Raw genomic sequence first — 19,067 nt, 5'->3', positions numbered from 1 at the left:
CTGCTAGAATTAAGCGCCGTTCGCTCCTTCCCCTCCACCCAGTTTTTTAATAAGTGCACAATGGATGACACTCGCACTTCTGACAATGAGGGGACTGATATTTTAATTACACCCCCTTTTTTCATCTGCCTTCCTCTTCATCTTTTAATTGCTGCTGTTAATCACTCATTAAATTCCCTCTTTATTTTTTTTCTCCTACAATGTACCTCTGACATGATTAGCTCTATAGAAGGGATTGTTCAGCAGCATTTTTTTTTAAATAATTCAGCTACTTTAAAGGAAATAAAGTTTCTTTTGTTCAGGAACCAGTTAAGGGTGGAGGGTGTAAACTCAATTTACTCATGTTTCTCTATCAAATGGAGGTAAATTGCCTTTTTGGCACGTAATAATCTTAAAAGGTAAATTTAAAGTGTATGAATTTATCAAGATAGGGTTTTGCTTGGCAAGGATAACTACTTCTCTTCATTTTTGTTATTTGTCCAGCAAGGGCTGCAAGTTGAGATTTAACAAAAGTGAAAAAAAAGCTGAGAGGCCACAAGAAGGTTTTTTTGTTTTTTTTAAGAAGTGAAGATACTGAGATTATACAAAGTGCAGACAATATCCTCTTACCTTAGGAAGCCCTTGAGAGTAGTATAACTTACCATCATCGACCTATGTGCTGTGTTGGCTCCCTAGCTTAACGACTGATCCTGCCGTTTTGCGACTGGACCCCAATGTTGTGTTTTTGTTTGTCTTTGATTAAAGCCAAATACTTTGATTACCAAGCCCCCAGGCCCCTGTAGGGAGCCCACTGAAGAATATGAGATTGTTATTAAAAACTAATAGTACTGATCTGCTGACAGAGACTTCTCTCGTTGTCGCTCATGCTCAAGAGATGCTGAGCGTGGTCCCGTTCAAATCCTTCAAAAGTCTCCTTTCAGCAATATGAGACTTCTACTCCCTCGAGAAATTGTGCTGTATAATTCCGAACACAAATTTAATAGCATCCATTGCCATTATCTGCTGAGTACGGGGCCAATAATCCAAACTCAACTCATGAAGCCGTATGTTTGTTGTTGTACCTTCAGCTGAGAGCAATCTGCGAGGACACGTCACTTATGAGGAAGTACAATCCAGCTTCAAAACAATAATCAAAGTGTAAAACTCTTCACTGCTAGATTTATATTGATACATCGGTGCTGCCTGGAATTTTGATTCCTCTCTGTTCTCTCTTTTCTCCCCTCTTTGACTTTTTTCTGTTTGTGCATGTGTGCCCGTGTGCATGAGTGTGTTTCTATTGCAAAAAACATTAATTTTACAAACATCAGCCCAAGGCTACTAAACGCATCCAATCCATTATGCTGCGCTTTATCGTGTTATGGGGGGTAACGGGCTGTAAAGCTGTCTTGGTCATAAAGAGCGATCGCAGAGTGCCGAGTCAAACCAGAACGCCGAGCTCTCCGAGCCATACGCAGCCCTCGTTATCATCAGAACAGCTCCTTCACATACTTAACCTTTCCAGACCAGCCTTTCTGCATTATTTTCCAAATGACCTTTAGCGTTACTTATTTCATTTCCGATAATGGCACACTAAATTTAGTTAAATGCATCAGAGCAAAATGTGTTTATTTTGGTGAAGAGGACTACAGTGACTGACAAGGACCATGTTCTGAGACACAAACTCTAAAGCGTACGAAGCAGTAAACAGGAATCCACCTTCCTGCGGGTAATAAATACCAGGCCGTGTGTCTGATGAGCACACATATATTAAATGGATAAAAACAAATAAAAAAAGGGCCCACACATCTAAATAACAAGTACCACCAAAAGAAACTGGATAAGAAGTTCAAGGTTGCACCGGGGAGAAAACCCCTGGGTCAAGGCTCGAAGGTTATAAAGACAAGGTTAAACTTTTAATTTATCTCTTAAATAAAGCTACTTATGAGATCAATTCAAAACCAAGACAAAAAGTGTAAAACCAAAGTTAATAAGATCTCTGACAGTCTGCCCTGAGGTCAACCTATTAATTTTTTATACCCTCTGGCTTAACATTCCACCAAATGGGAATTTATGAGCATATGAAAGTTGACAAAATAAACACCAATGAAATTTGCAAACACAAAAGGCGTACCGAGCCTAAATTGTGTGAGGAAAATACTCTTTGTCTACGTCTATTGTTTGATAATGAATTCAAAGTTCCACTTCCTGCCAACACAGTGCACGCTCTTGGTCACAAGCAGCTAAACAGTTTAGAGCGGTATCAGCTTTCAAAAGGTCTAACTCGAACATAAATATGGAGCTACCCTGGAGCTGTTGTATCACAGACACAATCCCTCAGCCGGCAAGGAGCAGTGTGTTTAACGTCCTCGCCATGTAAGCGAAGGGGGTGGGGTGAAGGGATCTTAGTGAAATCGCTAATGTACGTGATGATTAAGTGTAACTCAAATACAGAGTGTGTTGTTCACAGGCCTGACAGGCAGTAATTTGGTGTATTATATTCTGCAGTTTTAATTGCACGCCACCAACGTGTCCCTCTGACACGTTATGAAGCGATGATGTACAATTATTTCGGGGCGGCGGGAGATCAGTGGAGTGACATTATAATCATCCTCATAGGGTTCCCTCTCTTCATCTGCAACAACCATTAATGTTTAAATGGGAGGAAGGGAAGAAGAAAAAAAACATAAAAATAGTTCTCAGGGAGTTCTAACCAGAATCTGTTTGAGGATTATAGAGAATCACGTCAGGGGAGAAGGAGAGGGGTGTGGATAGACAATAGAGGGGCTGAGTTAAGTGACGGCTTTCTCTGGATAAGCAGCGAGCTAAGATGCTTCTCCACTGTCACTGCCAGGCCTCACACTACTCATACAGGCCCCGGCATTAAGGCACATTACAGCGGATGAGCCACGCAGGGCGGAACTGATGGGCTATTCTGGGAACAGACCAGACAATCTCACAAGACAGGGGGGACATAAAAACCCTGACATGAGCCAGCCCCATCCTGTTAACAGTCAAATCACACACACAACACCCAACATGAAATCATGACTATATATACTCTCTCCAACACTAAGTCAAGAAAGCTGGGACGCGCGAGGGAGAGGGTGGAAACACAATGCAGCCTCCTCCGCACGAGAGACAAACTTTAGCACATCGCAAACTTTCTGTGTGAGAAAGCAACGTGTTTTTTTTTTATATGTTTTGTTCAAATTCCTGAAGTGACACTAGGAAACGGGCGGCTTATGACCCATAATCATTAAATGGCAGTGCACAAGAGGACAATCTGTGTCCATTATAGTGTTAATACTTCTAAGGCCCGGGGCTGAGATATTAAACCAATGCTTCAAAGCATTTAGACGCTTTATGCATAATTTAACACCTACAACAGCACTGGATGTCCGTTGCATCTTTGGGGAGGACGAGAGAGCGGGAAGGTGGAAATGCTGAATCCACGGCCTTTCGTGGATGATTGAGGAGAGGAGGTGGAGGCTCATTAAGTGGCCGAGCCCCACTGTGGACAAAACATGCCGGGAGGAAACACAAGAACCTGCCGTCTCACATGCTGCAGGATTGTTTTTATCCAATTATATATGAGAAATCTTATCTTGCATGCTAACAGCCAATTTCAGTTTTTTTTTCTGCTGCTTTTGCATCTTAAGAGTTCTTTATAGTCAAATTAAGATGGACCTGAAGACAAAGATGGGAAGATAGATAGAGTAGTAGAAGCTGACAAACAGACGTGTGGAGCAAACTGAGAGAAACGCAGAGACAGAAAGACTATTAAGTGTTAGCAGTGATGAGCCGAGGCTCTGACCAGCACGCTCAGGTCTGATTGGCAGCGCGGTCAAGGGTTCCAATCTGTCCCGGCCTCGCATTTTCATTTGTTAATTAAATGCCACAACAATATGATCTTTAACTATCAGCAACTTCCCCCCGCTCCGGAGAAGAGACCAGCTGCGGTGGGCTGGAGCTAAAGTGAGGCGGACAGCCGAGCAGCAGCGCACACGTTTGCTCACAGTCTCCTCACAGAGGGAAGGTTTTAACAAGGAAAACCAGCCGATCGATGTCCGTAAAAAGAGAAAAAACCCAAACACTATATGATGAGCCAATCTAAACAAAATGGCGATAAACTAGACCCACAAAACTCCATAACCCCGTGGAGGCCCGAGAGTCTAGAAGTGAGAAAATAAATGAATGAAATCAAGATTGTATATTGTCAAAGAGCCGCCCAAACAAAGTCTTGTGCTAATTGAAATGATAAATGGTGATTACACATAAAAATCCCTGCAATTGTCTTTTTTTAGTTTAGCGAAAATGTTGCCCCGTCATTAGTATCCACAGGGGATTGCAGAACTTAATCGCAGTATAATCTCACTTTTCTAGGTCACCCAAAACAAAACGGGTAATCACATAACGCATTTTACCTGATCCACGGCCATCCATTACAAACGTGCTTTAGATCCAGATTAAGGATGCGATGTCAAACGTGAAAAGTTTGAGGAGGGGTGGGGGGGGTGTGCAGGTTATGTGTATGTATGGCTCTGGCCTTAATGAGGGTGTTTCTCGGGGTTTTCTTTGTGTTTGCTGCTCTTTAGTCAGGAGGAGGGATGGCCTGGTGATCAGTCAGTACTGAAACAGCACACACAGGGACGATTTGTCACCAGTGGCTGGCACTGGCAGCACACAGCTCCTCCATCCACATGATTTGTGAAACCAGGGGCTGTATTTAGTAGTCCCATTTAAAGGCATATTGGAGAAGTGTTTTGTATGTGTGTGTGAGCGCGTGTGTGTGTGAGCGGGTATGTAAAGCTGGATGCTTGGTCAAAGCCCAATACATTTGCAGCACTTGGGAGAAGAGGGGTTTCAGCTGGAGGGCTTGTGAAACATGATCCTTTCCTCTCATTAAAGGAGAAGCTGTGTTTAAAGCAAAGCTTGTTTGCTCCTGCTGTAATATGTTTGCGAACATCAGCGGGAGCAAATAAACACATTCGCTCTGCGCAGCTTTAGAAGAACAAAATAAGCCCGCGACTGAACTAAATGGAACGGTTTACACAGAATTACACAGAGGGAGAAACTAATAACTCTACATATGTCTTCATCTTAGCGAGTGGGTAGCCGCAAAAGCTCGATGGCACAAAGCTGGAAATCCCACAATTTGCTCTATTCCCCGACTGCATGTTAAACAGCTTAACACGTCCATTTGAACATGGCAAGGCAGTGAGGAGGTCTACCACGGGACTGAAACGAGCTGAACACAACATATGGTCTACATGTAGGGGGTACAAGGCAGTGGGATAATAATTGTTCTCTTGCACTGCTGGGTATTTATAGGCTCGTGGTTACCTACATAAACTTCCAATTAGGAATATTTGTACAGCTGAAACTATGAAGACAGTAAAATAAACGCTTTCTATTTCTTTTACCTTTAATATGGAGGGACTGTCGACTAGAAGCAATATATTACACTTTTTAAAAAGGGCCTGGGAGCATTTAAAAGGTTAAAGAAAGTTTATTCACACATTTAGGTTGAAACTATTACTAAAATGTTTTAATTGCTTTAAGTTGTACGGCCTTTTTCCCTATTTTTTTGCTTGAATAAATATATGCACAGATTTTCTTGTCATTCATTATTGATAGATTTTACAGATTGAAATCTCAAAATTGTATGAAAAGAATCTTCTTCAGATTAGTAGCAAATGAATTGTACTTCTCTTGATGCAGCCAAACAGGGTTAAAATGGTTTGAATTATGAAGTTGCCTGAAACAAATGGGATTTAAGGCTGACTGTACCGGAGATAATTAGCAGGTCTCTCCTTAGAAATCAACATGAAACGTTCCTACGCCTGACGAGAGGAACGTTTCATGTTGATTTCAATTTGAGCTCAAAAACTTTGGCAGCGGATCTGGAAACAGAACCAAAGTCCTCCAAAAATATCAAAAGATGAGTTGGTAACAGAGGCAGCAGGTACTGCTATCATCTGCCATCGTGACTGGTAACTGGATCAGGTCAGAATAGAAGAACGACAAACACAGAGAGTCTCAATTTGCAAATCTCACACTCACACTTGCTATTTCGAGGACATAAGTAGGATCACACTGTGTGTCTGTCAACATGCAGTCAACTATAAGAACCCGGATGAATTCAAAAGGATGAAAAGATTGACGACACGTTTCAGCCTGAACCCGACCAGGCTACGTAGTGGAAGAAGGTAAACCACCAACGTAACAGGACAGAGGAAGGAGGACATGGCATCGGTGCAGATGGGAGCATTTTTTTCACGTCACTTGACGCACAAGAAGGTTAAATGTTGACTGAGGTCATTTGTATAGGAGTACACTTGTGTATTAAAGGATAGAAAAGTATGTCCAGGACAGTTTTCAGTCCCTTTTAAAGAGACTGAAGCCATTGTTCGTCCTTGGAACTCACCCACAGATGTCACATTTGTACTCTCTCATGCCCAGGTGTCTCTTCACGTGGTTCCTGGCGTCTCCCAGCTGAGCCGTAGCAAAGTTGCAGATCTTGCACATGAAAGGCTTGGATCCTGTAAAACAAAGCAGGGAGAGTTCGTATGCCGCAATAATATTACATGTGAAAGAAAGAAGTGGCAATTTTAATAAAACATGACTGCATAACAGCATGGGCAAAAATGTGATTTTACATTACAGATCATTTTTCAATGCCAGGCTTGTGAGGCTTATTAGTTCTGTGCCTCAGCCTACTTCACAGCCACAAAATGACTTCAGAATTATAAAAACAGATGCCCTTACTCCAGTCCCTATAAAAACTACAGTCACACTCCAAGTGTCATGCATCTCTTCTTTCCCTCTCTATCTATCCTTGTCACTCTCCTTCGTCTCTTACCAACTCTTCCTCTGCCTGTGGATGCGTAAATTGGATTCCAAAGGTCAGGGCGAATACGTAAATCAATTCTGTATGTGCTCACTACCTCCCATTCCATCATTAAAGCGCTAATCACTCTGGCGGCCTTCACAGGGAGGTTTCTCCCTAATTATTGTCATTAATAAGTCCAGAGGGCGGGGTAGCGTTTGAGAGAGTGGCAAAGCTTCCGCCTGCCATCCGTCATTTAAGAGGAGAGCTGCGAGCGCTGATGCCTGTGCTGTCTAGGTGATGCACTGGAGTTAAAAGCAGGAGCTGAGTCCGTAAAAACAAACACAGAAGAAAAATGCATATATAAAAAATGTTTTACTTATGATTCACCAAAAAGATCCCCAACTCCAAATTTGCTCTTTTTTATGTATATATTTATGCATCTATTTACTCTAGAAATCTTTGTCTGTCTGCATGTGGGTTGTACATCTGGAGAACCGTTCACCTTATCGGCTTCACACTTGCCATGAGTATTGTTAAAACTTCAAGGATATACACTGTCGAATTTGGTATGACTTTGACATGCGATATGTTCCAATATTGATATATTTTGTATAAACAAATGACCAGCACTCCGTTTCAGACAGAAAGCTGCAACCAGCATTCCCATAGGCCAAGAAAACAGCCCATTCCACACAGGCAGGTTTAAAATGACAACTGCATAGTAACTCTAAAGCCTATATTTCCTTACTATCATTAACAATAAGCATTTGGCAAAATAAAATGTAACTAAAACCTAATTCCTGCTAAACTCTCTCTAGTCGTGGCAGCCTGAGCCAGATTTAGGCCGGCATCACACAGTGCGACACTCCAATCTAAGTGGCAGCCCGATATGATATCCACACACGCATCTGTGAGCAAATCCTCACCCACCCTCTCCCAGTGATATCCCAAGATGTTCTACAATATTTATTCCAGGGGCAGCCGCTGATTTGATTAAGCACTTTGTGTAGATTACTAATTCGTTCATACACGGTTCAGTTGCTGCGAGCTGGAAGTACGACACATCGAATTTAAAGCCGGTAACGAAGATTGAAAGGCAAGTCTGTGCTAACAAGGCCCATAAACACAGGGGTCGGGGTGGGGGTCCACGCAGACAACAGCAGAGCCAGCCTTGCCATGCCATGTCCCTACAGTCTCCCTCACACCAACACACACACACAGGCGCAGAGACACACACACACACAGGCGCAGAGACACAAGATCAAATAAAGGCAAATAAACAAATTTAAATAAAACATATATAACCGCATACTTCACACTGAAATGTGCAGACACTTTTACACACACACACACAAAGTCCACACAACAAAATTATCAACACCCATAAAAAAAGACAGCCGTACGCATTCACACCGCACCCACCATCACACCTACACAAACCTACATCTTGATTCAGAACACCACCTTGCACCTATGTACGTGCATACAGACACACGCATTACATTCACGAGACATAATCACCCGTGGACAAACAAGAGACAATAACGCTCTCTCTCCTTCTCACTCACACACACACACACACACACATCCTGAAGTTGAGGTGAGAGCGAGGCGTGTGGGAGGCTGATTTGTCCAGATGGCTGGCGGAGTATGAGACATGGCAGAGAGGAGAGAGATGTTACGTCCCTCAGTTCTCACATCTTATCACATTAATACTCCACCACTCCACTTAAACAGCCTCCGTGAAACTGAAATTGACCATCAATGCAGTGTCATGTTAAATTAATATTGCCATCCACATAAGGGCGATGGTTCCTTCACATCCCAGATGAGACAGGGAATGACTAATTCATTTCCTGAGAGAAGAACCTCATGCAATGTTTCACTACACACACACATGCGCGCGAACACGCGAACACACACACACACACACAGTAATAACTTGAGCCTTGTACATGCCATACACCTGAAGGTTAAAGCCAGGACTATGACAGGCCTTGGCTTTAACCTTCAGGTTCAGAGGAAGATAATAATACATGATTATTTTCTATAGAGAAATGTCTGCTTTGTTATATCTATTCCTACAAGCAGGATACACACTATTAGAACTTGGGAGCATCCCAATTTCCAAAGCAGGTTGGCTGCAGCTCTGCCGTGCAGGTTCGCATCAAGCACTTTATAAGTAATGTGTAATCTGTCACAGTCACAGATTTCCAGTCAAGTGTATTTTTATCCTTCACATTGTTTTCAATTATTTCAGCCTACCAGGAGATCTATATTCAGTGAATGGATTAGGACCTGGTTAAAGCAGTTCCACAAGTCACAGAAATATTAAACATGATTCTTTTGGGGACATTTTAACTGTGAATGTTGGCAACCTTTGAAAAATTGGAGTGGGAGAGAAGAAGAGGGAAGTGTATCCTCCTCCCTTCTTCCTCCAGTGGCTTAACACAGAGGTTGAGGACACTCCAGGGACAAAACTGGGAAATTCAAAAAGTGTATTTTTTTTATTTTTTTTTTAAATGGTGAAAAATGAAGGAACGGGCACTGTACATTTTTGAGGTTTAGTCCAAAATATACTTCAAGTTCCAAATGAATTGCATCCTTTTGTTTCTGGAATGCAACTTGATAGCATAATTCAATCATTCATTCATTCCACCACCTGCCGTCCAAGTGCAGATAAACCTGAGGGAATCAACCAGGTAATTTTTTTTTCGAGTTTGACAAAAACTTCCTCCGCAGCCACAGTAAACATTTTTCACGTGTTATCACTGGCTGAGTAGTGCTCACTGCTGTTCATAAATAATCAGGTGAGGATACATTTATGGACGATGGGTGTCTTCACTGCTGATGGCCCATTAGAAGAACAATGTAATAGCTTATTTAGCAAGAAAGCTTCGTGTTCTGCTGCCTAATTATCTATATGTTGTATTGGAATGTAACAGGCCGAGAAACGTAATGCCCCCTGCCTTCGGGTGAAAGAAAGGAAAAAAACAGCTGATAAAAAGCAGCTGTTCACAGACACATTAGGTATGAGCAGTGAATACGAGCAAAACATCCCAATTTGCAATTTTTTTTAACATAAGCAGTAAAAATCGAAATGTCGTATTCTTTGAGTCTTATAAGTACATATGATAGAATTCACAATAAACCAATTTCTAATAAAGATGTTTGAATATGTTTCATTGCCACTCTCGTCTCAGTCAATCTCTTTGATTTGAAACATCTTCAAGAGACAAAAGCAAGTGCCGCTGCCTCTGTACACTTGTACATTTGCTGAAGATACAGCAGGAGGCACTGGCATGGACCAAAACAGCAATTACATCTAGAGCTGTAGATACTTCAGTCCACTTTGTATTTTCTACTTCCTTCGACTCAGCTTCCACCCTTTAAAATTCATGCTACTCTCCTGTCTGATCCTCATCATCAAAATTTCATGTGCTGATGAGTTTGATGGAAAGTGATTGTGATTAATAGCAAAGAACTCATGCAGAGAAATTGACATCTCATCACTAAAAACCCTTTTGGCATCGTATTTACATTTTGAATGTACTCTTTGTTTCCATTTTGGTTTCACATTTGAGTCTGCATCCATTTAAGAAATGGACTTGGGCTAACTAACAGGTTAAAATAAATAGAATATATATAGATTTGAGGAGACATCCACTTTGAATATGATGAAGCGTAGAAGTGGAAGTGCTTTTAAATGCTTCTATGTTTTTTAAAAGATAAAAGCAAGCAGGAAAACACTCAATAAATTCAAAGATATAAAGGATCTTAGGACTTTTATTATCAAAAAGACGTGTTGGTCAAATTGTGTTATGATATATTTATAATGTGGAATTTTTGACTAAGCTGACACACAACTGGAACACTTGCCATTTGACTTTTTTGTTTTTTTTCCAGAGACACATCACATCCTGTGTGCGAATGTGCATGTGTGGCATGTGTATCCATTATTTTAGGGCTCAGTCTGAGGTCAGACAGCTCACTCCAGTGAAAAAGTGACCAATTTACCTCAAAATGCAAATTCCAGCTGTACCCTCATTGGCAAAATGCAAGCATACGTGTTTCCTTTAAGGGACAAATTGACAAATCTGTGTGCAGCCTCCCACCACCGTCTCCTGATTTCACTGATTAATCAAGTGAATAAAAACTAGGTCTTAATTAAAAGGATCTGGATGTGCTCCCAGCCTAGAAACTGGCAGACCCCCACCGTGCGGCTCCACAGCCCCACAAACAAACTCCCCAGAATAAACGACCACCACATAAAAGGTGAATAATTCACTGTAATGAGGGAACTTAGCAATAATAACAACTGGCACATGTTGTCAAAATGAAGAGAAATAGGTGCTTTCCACAAATAAGAGCGGCGTAAATGAAAGTGGAGATGTAATCTTATAAACAAGAACATAACTCAATAGAATAAAATAAGCAAACATGGGGAAAAAACAAACTCTTCATTCATTCGTTCATCTTAAACCTGAGAGCGCGCCCTTGACTTGAAGCCATCTGTTGGGACCTCAGTGTCACAGCTTTCATTTTCTTAAGTAACACTAAGACAGTGACCTCAAAACTCAAGAATTATGACACGGGATAAAATCATGAATACATGCAGACTTACTGCTAATAAGAAGAAAGTGGGGGCTCAACATTAATCATCAGGATTTTACCTCCAATTCTTACAGCTTTATGCAGTCAGATTTGAGCAGTAAGCAATCTGACTTTGGCTCACAAGGTGACTGCCATACAAGTCGTAAAAAAGGACAAAAATGTTTAGGTTTCTTAAGTTAGTCCTCTGCTCCAGCAAATGCATCGGTTATGATCAGAATATTTTACAGCAGCATGGTTAAAACCTATTACCATTTATGGGCATATGATGACATAATGGAGAGAAATCAGATCGCTGTTTGAAGTACTTGAGCAGTATTAAGTTAGGCAATATCCTCCGTGATTTCTGACAAGAGCTACATCACAAATCTACTACAGCACAACCAGCTTTTCGATTTGCCAATGTCACTGGTGGATATTAGTCTCTTAGAATCTTATGTATTGGCATTATGTAGTAATAGAGACTGTAGCAAATCCAGCTGAAGTGAAGACATGTAACCACCACCACACTAACTGTTTTAATTATAAACCAGCACAAAGATGACAACTACCAACATAAACCACGTAATGTTCTTCTGAACCAACATGCAAATACAAACACTAACAAAAAGTAGCATTTGTAATTTGGAACATAAAACAGCTAATGAGTCTTAGCAGTGCCTCATTGGAAATAGGGGGCATCGCCATGCTCTAAACATGGACGGTATTGTATTCCACAATGTACCATCACTGTTAAGCAGATGATGTTGAAGACTCCTGCATTCTGTCTGGCGTGAAGGTTTGAGTCTTTTAAAATATAAACCGATGTTGGAATTTTGTATTCCCTAACCCAGTATGGGCATCAGCTCCAAAGAAATCCTTATCGGTCAGGGAATAAAACAAACAATGCCTGCACAAACCATTCACTGAGTGCAAAAGTGGAAACACTGCTATATTATCTCCCATTCACCACACACAAACACACACACACACAAACACACACAAACACAAACATGTGTACACATGTGGTCAGCCCAGAGCATAGACTCCAATTAAAGTCCCATTAAAGTTTGGGCTGAAAGGGGGATGAACCACTGAAGGCAGAGAAGGGCATTTATTGATGGCGCCCTCACATCTTGTTCCTGCATTAAGTTGATTTTAAAAGCAATTAATACACATGGTCAGGAAAAACTAATGGAGCGCCCTATGTTCTTAACCTGCCGGACATTTGGCAGCCCAAGACCCCAACAACGCAGCCCTGCTTTGCATTATAAATGACAAGATACATTTTAATGGATTGAGGATAATCAGCTATCCATGAAGGTTGACATTTGCTGGGCATGCAAGCGCTCCCACACATATACATAAACATGGACGTACAGACACCAGGGAAATTAAAGGCTTTGAATACGTCTGCATTGATTATTTTAAATTATTAGCCCACCTCTCTTTGGACCTCCAATGCTTTTAGCCTAAGCTTTAACACATTTACAGAGACTTATTGACTATAATTACAACTGAGTCTTGGTAATGGACACATCAATTATGAGTCGCACATGTCTCTGACCAAGCGTTGCTCAGGGAATCCCAATCTGGGGTCCATTAGCGTCTCTCCTGCTGGTCTGAAGCTCAATCAGTCTTTACCTTCATCTCTACTGAAACAGCTAATACCTGGCTGCAGCAGATAGTGGCCTGAACATTAGCCTGAGCTGCCTAGGAGGAGGCTGTATCTCCCCACTCTCTACTGTTGTACCTCAAAACAGAGGCTGTACAGCCGAGCAGTTACACAAAGAGATTACAGTTTTCTTATTCGTTTTTAGTAAAAACATGATGTGTTAAAGTGCTCACCAGGCATTTTGTTTCATACAAACCACAAACCTCATCAGTAATGGTTAAAGGATGGTTAAATAATGTATGCAGCCACTGTTGAGCATGTAGGTAGATTATTTGTATATTTTCTAGAACAGATTATTATTTCTAGACCATATTTATTAATAATAGGTCGCACTGGTGCACATAATTTAGGTGCACCCAAAATGTTTCATTGCGCCTTTTGGCACCGGGATATTACACCTATTATACTTTTTTTTTTTACAGTTCCCATATATATATATATATATATATATATATTGGTCATTTCTCAACTAGGGCTGGATATCGCCAGTGATTTCACAAATACATTTGATTCCGATTCACAAGGTCTCCATTCGATTTCCAATTCGATTCAATATCGATTCCAGTTCAGGACATCTCATTACACAATTCCAATTTTCCCTGGCAACGAAATAATTACTCAAAGAATTAAAGCTGAAAACTGAACGAGGAAACCTTTAATAAATTTCGTATTAATATTTTGTCGCAGATTCTTATTGTGCTAAATTATATTTTTGGCATAATTGTGAAACCGTTTTAAACCACTGATATACGTATAATGATAATATTATAGAATAATCATGCAAGTACACCCTGTCAAATAGCAATGAACTAAATTCTAAAGAATATTCCGTCTGACTTTTGAAGGAGTATTTCATTTAGGGTTATGGTTGCCCTCACACCCCTCACAGATTTTTGCATGTTTTGCAGTTTGTCTCTGAAAGCGACTTCAGTTACTAGTTTCAATATTTGCAAGTCATATAGTGTTTTACCAAACTCATTATTTACATGTATTGGGCGCTTATTAAATGTAATTCATCTTCTTTATATAATATTGTATGTGGTTTGACCAGCTCTTGAATGGTGTGTGTGCGTGAGACCCAGAGAGTAGGAGAGAAGTGTAGATAGAAGCAGGATACATACCAGTATGGGTGCGGATGTGGGCCAGGAAGGCCATGGAGTTGCTGCTCTTGCACACCTTGCCACAGTATTTACACACGCAGCCCTTGTTCTCCTCGCGCTCTCTGTTGATCTGCTCCGTGTCCTCCACCACGTACTTGTTGACCTCTCGCAGGAGCTCCTCGTGTTTCTCCTTGATGTGAACAAACAGATCCTGCTCCGACTCGAAGCGGTCGGTGCATTTCACGCACTTGAAGCTCGCTCCCCCCTCAGGCCGCTCCTCGACGCAGTTCTGCTCGTTGCGGAGGTGGGAGGCGCTGGTCAGGTGCTGGTGCAGGTTGCTCTCGGTGTAGAAGGACTTGCCACACACCAGGCAGTGGAAGTGCCTCTCCTTGGACGGATGCTTCATGGAGATGTGGACGTTGAGGCCGCTCATGCCCTCAGCCATAAAGCCACAGTCCTCGCAGCGTATGCGAGCGCCACTAGCTTTGACTTTCTCCCTGACCTTCATTTCCTTGGGTTTGAGTGTCTTAACATATGCATAACTGGGGGTCGCGTGGTCAGAGATCACAGGGGAACCTCCAGTCAGACAGATCACAGCGGCTTCACCTTCCAGAGCCAGATCTTCCTCCAGCACCTGCTCCTGCTCAGCAAGGGCCTTCATAGACACAATACATGCTTCAAGGAAAAGGACTTTGGTCATCTGCGTGTCTGAATGTGAGCCCTCACTTTTTTCATCCACACTCATCACATCAGCATTCACTTGTTCACTGTCTGTCTCTCTATCCCCTTCCTCCTGGCTCTCCTGCTGTGGAGACTCCTCAGCTGCAGGTTGCAGGTTGTCAGGGGCCTGCTGGGCTTCACTCGGTTCTGTAACAGCCTTGTTGTCTGGATCGGATTCAACATCAGTGGAGGATGCAATATTCTCTGTCTGCTTCTCATCATCACTGCCAGCGACAGTAGCCACAGCATCGACCGATTCTGTGGCGATGGAGGTCACAGCTGTGTCCTGACTTTCTGTGGCTTGACTGTCATTTGAGCAGGATTCAGACTCTTCAGGGTTCACCCCAGAAAGCTCACTGACGTCCTTTGGCTCCAGGTATCTCTGGCTTTTCAGTTTGTGCTTCTCTGTGTTTGCATGGCGAGACATTTCCCTGCTTGTTACTGCATAGTAGCTACAAGCTAAGCAGGCATACTCAAAATCTTTGGTGTGCTTTCGCTTGACATGGAGATGGAGCGAAGGGAGGGAATGGGCAACAAAATCGCAGTCGCTGCAAGCGTTGATAGAGTCATATTTACTTTTTCTCTGGCTTGTGTCTGACTGTGTTGGCTCTTGTGCGCTGTTCTCTGTGTTGTTCGATTCCTGCTCTTTGTCTGTGGTGGATGAGGGTGCGTTAGGTTGCTGGGCTTGAGAACTTGTGGATTCCTGCTGTGACGCGCTTGTGGGATTGTGGACGGGGTTCTTTTTTGTACAATCTTGTGCACGTCTAACATGTTTCTTGGTGATACAGTGACGGTCCATGTCTCCTTTGGTCACGCAGTTGTAGTTGCACAGAGTGCAGCTGTATCCGTACTCTTTGCTGTGTTTCCGGCGAACATGAACACTGAGGTTGGTAGCGTTGGACACTACCAGGCCACAGTAAACACAGGTGGTTGTGGACCCTTGCTTTGGTCTTCCCCTTTTTTTTCTGGGGGGTTCAAGCTCTAAATCGTCCTCCAACTCAGCTTTGGCTGCCTCCACTGCCTTTTCAGTTTCCTGGTCTCCTTCTGTCACCACTCCACCAGGCTGAGCAATATCATCTATATTTGCACCATCTCCCACTAGTTCCCTCTTTACACATTCAACGTAGACATGAAATGAGGAAGATTCAGCGCTTTGCTTCACAGCCTGCAGCTGCATGTGGTTATCGGAGGACAGGTGAGCTTCCATCCACTCTGGTGTGGCCGAAAAATAGTTGCACAATTTGCAGCGGTACCACTCCTGGTCCAGGTGTTTGAGCCGAGTGTGGTTCTCCAGCAGCGCAGGGGTACTGAGCCTGAATTCACAGTGTTCACACTTCAGCAGGAACCTGCTGTGCGCATGTTTGGTCGCCACTCGTATCTCGGTGGCCTTCACAGGGTCGCCAGAAACCTCAGCTTCCTCTTCATCATCCATGTTCTCATCAGCATCAACTGAAAGACATTTCATAGAAACACTTTCAGTCTTTTCAACCATCCACTTAAACAGTTGAATAAGTTAAGACACAACAAAACCAAATGTGGCAACAATTAAGACATTACCAATATATCCTGACAAAAATGACTTCAGATCTCAAATACTTACATGTGTATGGTGTACCTTTGTTGTGGGATCTCTGGATGTGAACATCTAGTGGAGTTTTGTCCCTAAATTCTTGCCCACAGTAGTTGCAGGAGTAAATCATCTTAGGTTTAGGGGTTCGCTTGCTTACTCTTCTCTCTTGGGTAGGGATCAGCTCCCCTTGGTCGGCTTGCTGTTTATCTACTGCCCGCTGCTTCTTAGTTAAACTCTTTCCATTAGGAAGGTCAGACTCCTCAACTCCACTCTCGGTCTCCATGTCGGCATCCAGTTGTTTTTCATCTAGACTGACATCACTGATATTTTCATCACTTTTTGCAGTTGACTCTTCAGTGTTGTCACTGTTCTTGGAGTTATTTCCATGCCTCCGTGCACAGTGAATCTTCAGCGACCGTGGACATTTGGCTGAGAAGCCACAGGCTGTGCACAGGTTATCCCCATCCTTAGACACAGAGTCAGCCTTTCTATTGGGTGAGTGTCTTTTACTTTCCTCCATTTTCAAAGCGCCTGTCTGCACCTTGCTCCTGGTGTCACTTTCAGACTCCTTCCCAAATGCCAAACTTGTATCTATATATTTTCCTGCAATAATTACATTAAACAGTGTAGTGGACTGCTGTCATCAAAGCCGGGTCAAACTACCTGCAAAAGAAAAAAAACATTTATGTGATACAAATCAAACATTAGAACAAATGCTGCAGTTAACAATAGGCTTCTCATGTGATTAATCCTTCCGCAAAGCTGATCAAACACGTGTAAATGTCGCCATCTAGTGGTTCCAGATACAAACTTACCAGCATGAGAGCTGCTGGCTGCTGCTTGAACGAGCAAAACGTCCGCTAAGCTCACTGTTATCAAATGGAGTACTCTTATCTCATTGCTTGTTTCAGATGCAGTTTGAAATATGTGCAAACATGATTCTGTACAACTCCAGTCATCGCAGGAATTATATCACTGAAGTACAACTTAAAACTGAAATGTGCATAACCATAATTATAATTCATTAAATATTTTAAAATGTGTTTTTAAAGTGGAAAAGATGCTGTGTGATTTCACAATTGCAGAGATCGATCAATACACTGCCACTTCACACATGTTTCCTCTTTGAGTTGTAGTGTTTGAGTTTGTTTGCCACATATTGTAGTCAAACTGATGAATGTGTTCCTTAAGGTGCTTCTGCTCAAGTAGTCTGCACATTTGTTTTCACCCCTAAACGTGATGTATGTGTTGTCAAAGTAGTGAAGGTGTTTACTTCATTTTCTTTGGCTTTGTCAATTTGCCTCTCTTCATCTTAAGTTCTCTCAAAGACCAGTTTCTCACCATTGTCTGAATGGACGAAATGAAAATAGATGAGGTGTCAATAACAGCGATCTTTTATTCAGACAGGTTCTGCTGAGGTCAACCAATGAGCACTTTATGAATGAGAGTGCTCACTAGCGCCACCCACTGTATGTTTTGAAAAAGCGCGGCTACAGGAGAAGGACCAACGGTAGCAAGTTGCACTTTTCGTGTACGTGCTCCTTCACGTTACATGGCGTGGACGTCTCTTTGAAGAGTGGTTTCCGGGTTATTGACAACAGATCTCAGCCTCTGTCTAACGCTTGTTTTCATGTTTGTACAGGAGGATTCCACGGAGCAGAGAAAGACGACTATGTGAAGCCCAGTGTCCCATTCAGAGATGAACGTTCAGAGATCAACACCAGCAGCGGATCCGTCTCCGGTGCAGCTCTGTCCCCAGGAGGAACTTAAACACACTATTATAACGTGTGTCTGACTCGGTGGTTCCCCTTCCAGGGCTGTAACTGCTCCTGAACAACGACTTTAGCTTAAAAGTCGTGTTAACCGAGCCGCACAAGTTGTACATTACACGCAGGGGAATGAGGTGAAGATGCAGAACACCCGCGTTGCAGTGTAAAAAGCGACTGGAGCTGTGGTCTGTCGCCCTAAATCACAATAGAGCCGGTGCATCGTTTAGTTTCACTGCTGTTGATAACCGCGGCTAGCATGCTAACTAGCAACATGTTCCCCCGAACGCGTTTCGATGTACACACAGCGCGACCAATCAGAATGCCAGATGAGCTGTGACAGCCAATCACAGCGGAGATGAGGCGGGTCCAAATCTCCGCTCAGCTTGGGAAACGACGGCGGCACAGAGGCCCAAAAAGGAGGCTAACGTCGACCTCTAGCACCGCGGTGTGTATCACCGAGACAGCGACGGAAAACCCCGCGGCGAGTCGCCTGTGCTCTCACCGGGAGCAGCCCGGGGGATGAGCAGCTGATGGCGACATATCCGGAGCCCACTCACCTCTGGTTGAGCGACCGTTCGCTCCGTCCGCGCGTTTTCCTGCGAGACACAAATGGCGTACCGTAGCGCCAGCCATGCGTCACGCGAGAGGGCGGCCTTCCTGTCAGATGCCGCGTTCCGTGTCCGTGGGAAATACGGTTTAACCACATGTAAAGCAACGACAATACGTTGACTGACGGGACAGTTCGAGACTCGTAGGAGAATCTGTGAGCACCGATGATCAACACTGAAAGATTAGTTTGCTGCTGTTCAACATTTTAACTCTTTTAATACCG

General features: G+C 42.8%; 1 protein-coding gene across 1 annotated transcript in view; it reads right to left on the bottom strand.

The window, feature by feature from the left end:
* Window positions 1–18,836, bottom strand: part of znf407 (zinc finger protein 407) — a 148,755-nt gene extending 129,919 nt beyond the window's left edge. Inside the window, exons 1-4 of the mRNA XM_061081379.1 lie at window positions 18,793–18,836; window positions 16,497–17,129; window positions 14,198–16,345; window positions 6,407–6,521 (exon numbers count right to left, since the gene is read on the bottom strand). Of these exons, the coding sequence (XP_060937362.1) occupies window positions 6,407–6,521; window positions 14,198–16,345; window positions 16,497–16,986 (2,753 nt within the window). The 5' untranslated portion in view covers window positions 16,987–17,129; window positions 18,793–18,836. The remainder of the gene's footprint in view (window positions 1–6,406; window positions 6,522–14,197; window positions 16,346–16,496; window positions 17,130–18,792) is intronic.
* Window positions 18,837–19,067: the final 231 nt, after the last annotated feature.

This window comes from Limanda limanda, chromosome 11 (genome assembly GCF_963576545.1).
Source record: "Limanda limanda chromosome 11, fLimLim1.1, whole genome shotgun sequence".
Lineage (NCBI taxonomy): Eukaryota > Metazoa > Chordata > Actinopteri > Pleuronectiformes > Pleuronectidae > Limanda > Limanda limanda.
This window is presented reverse-complemented; position numbering and strand designations above follow the sequence as displayed.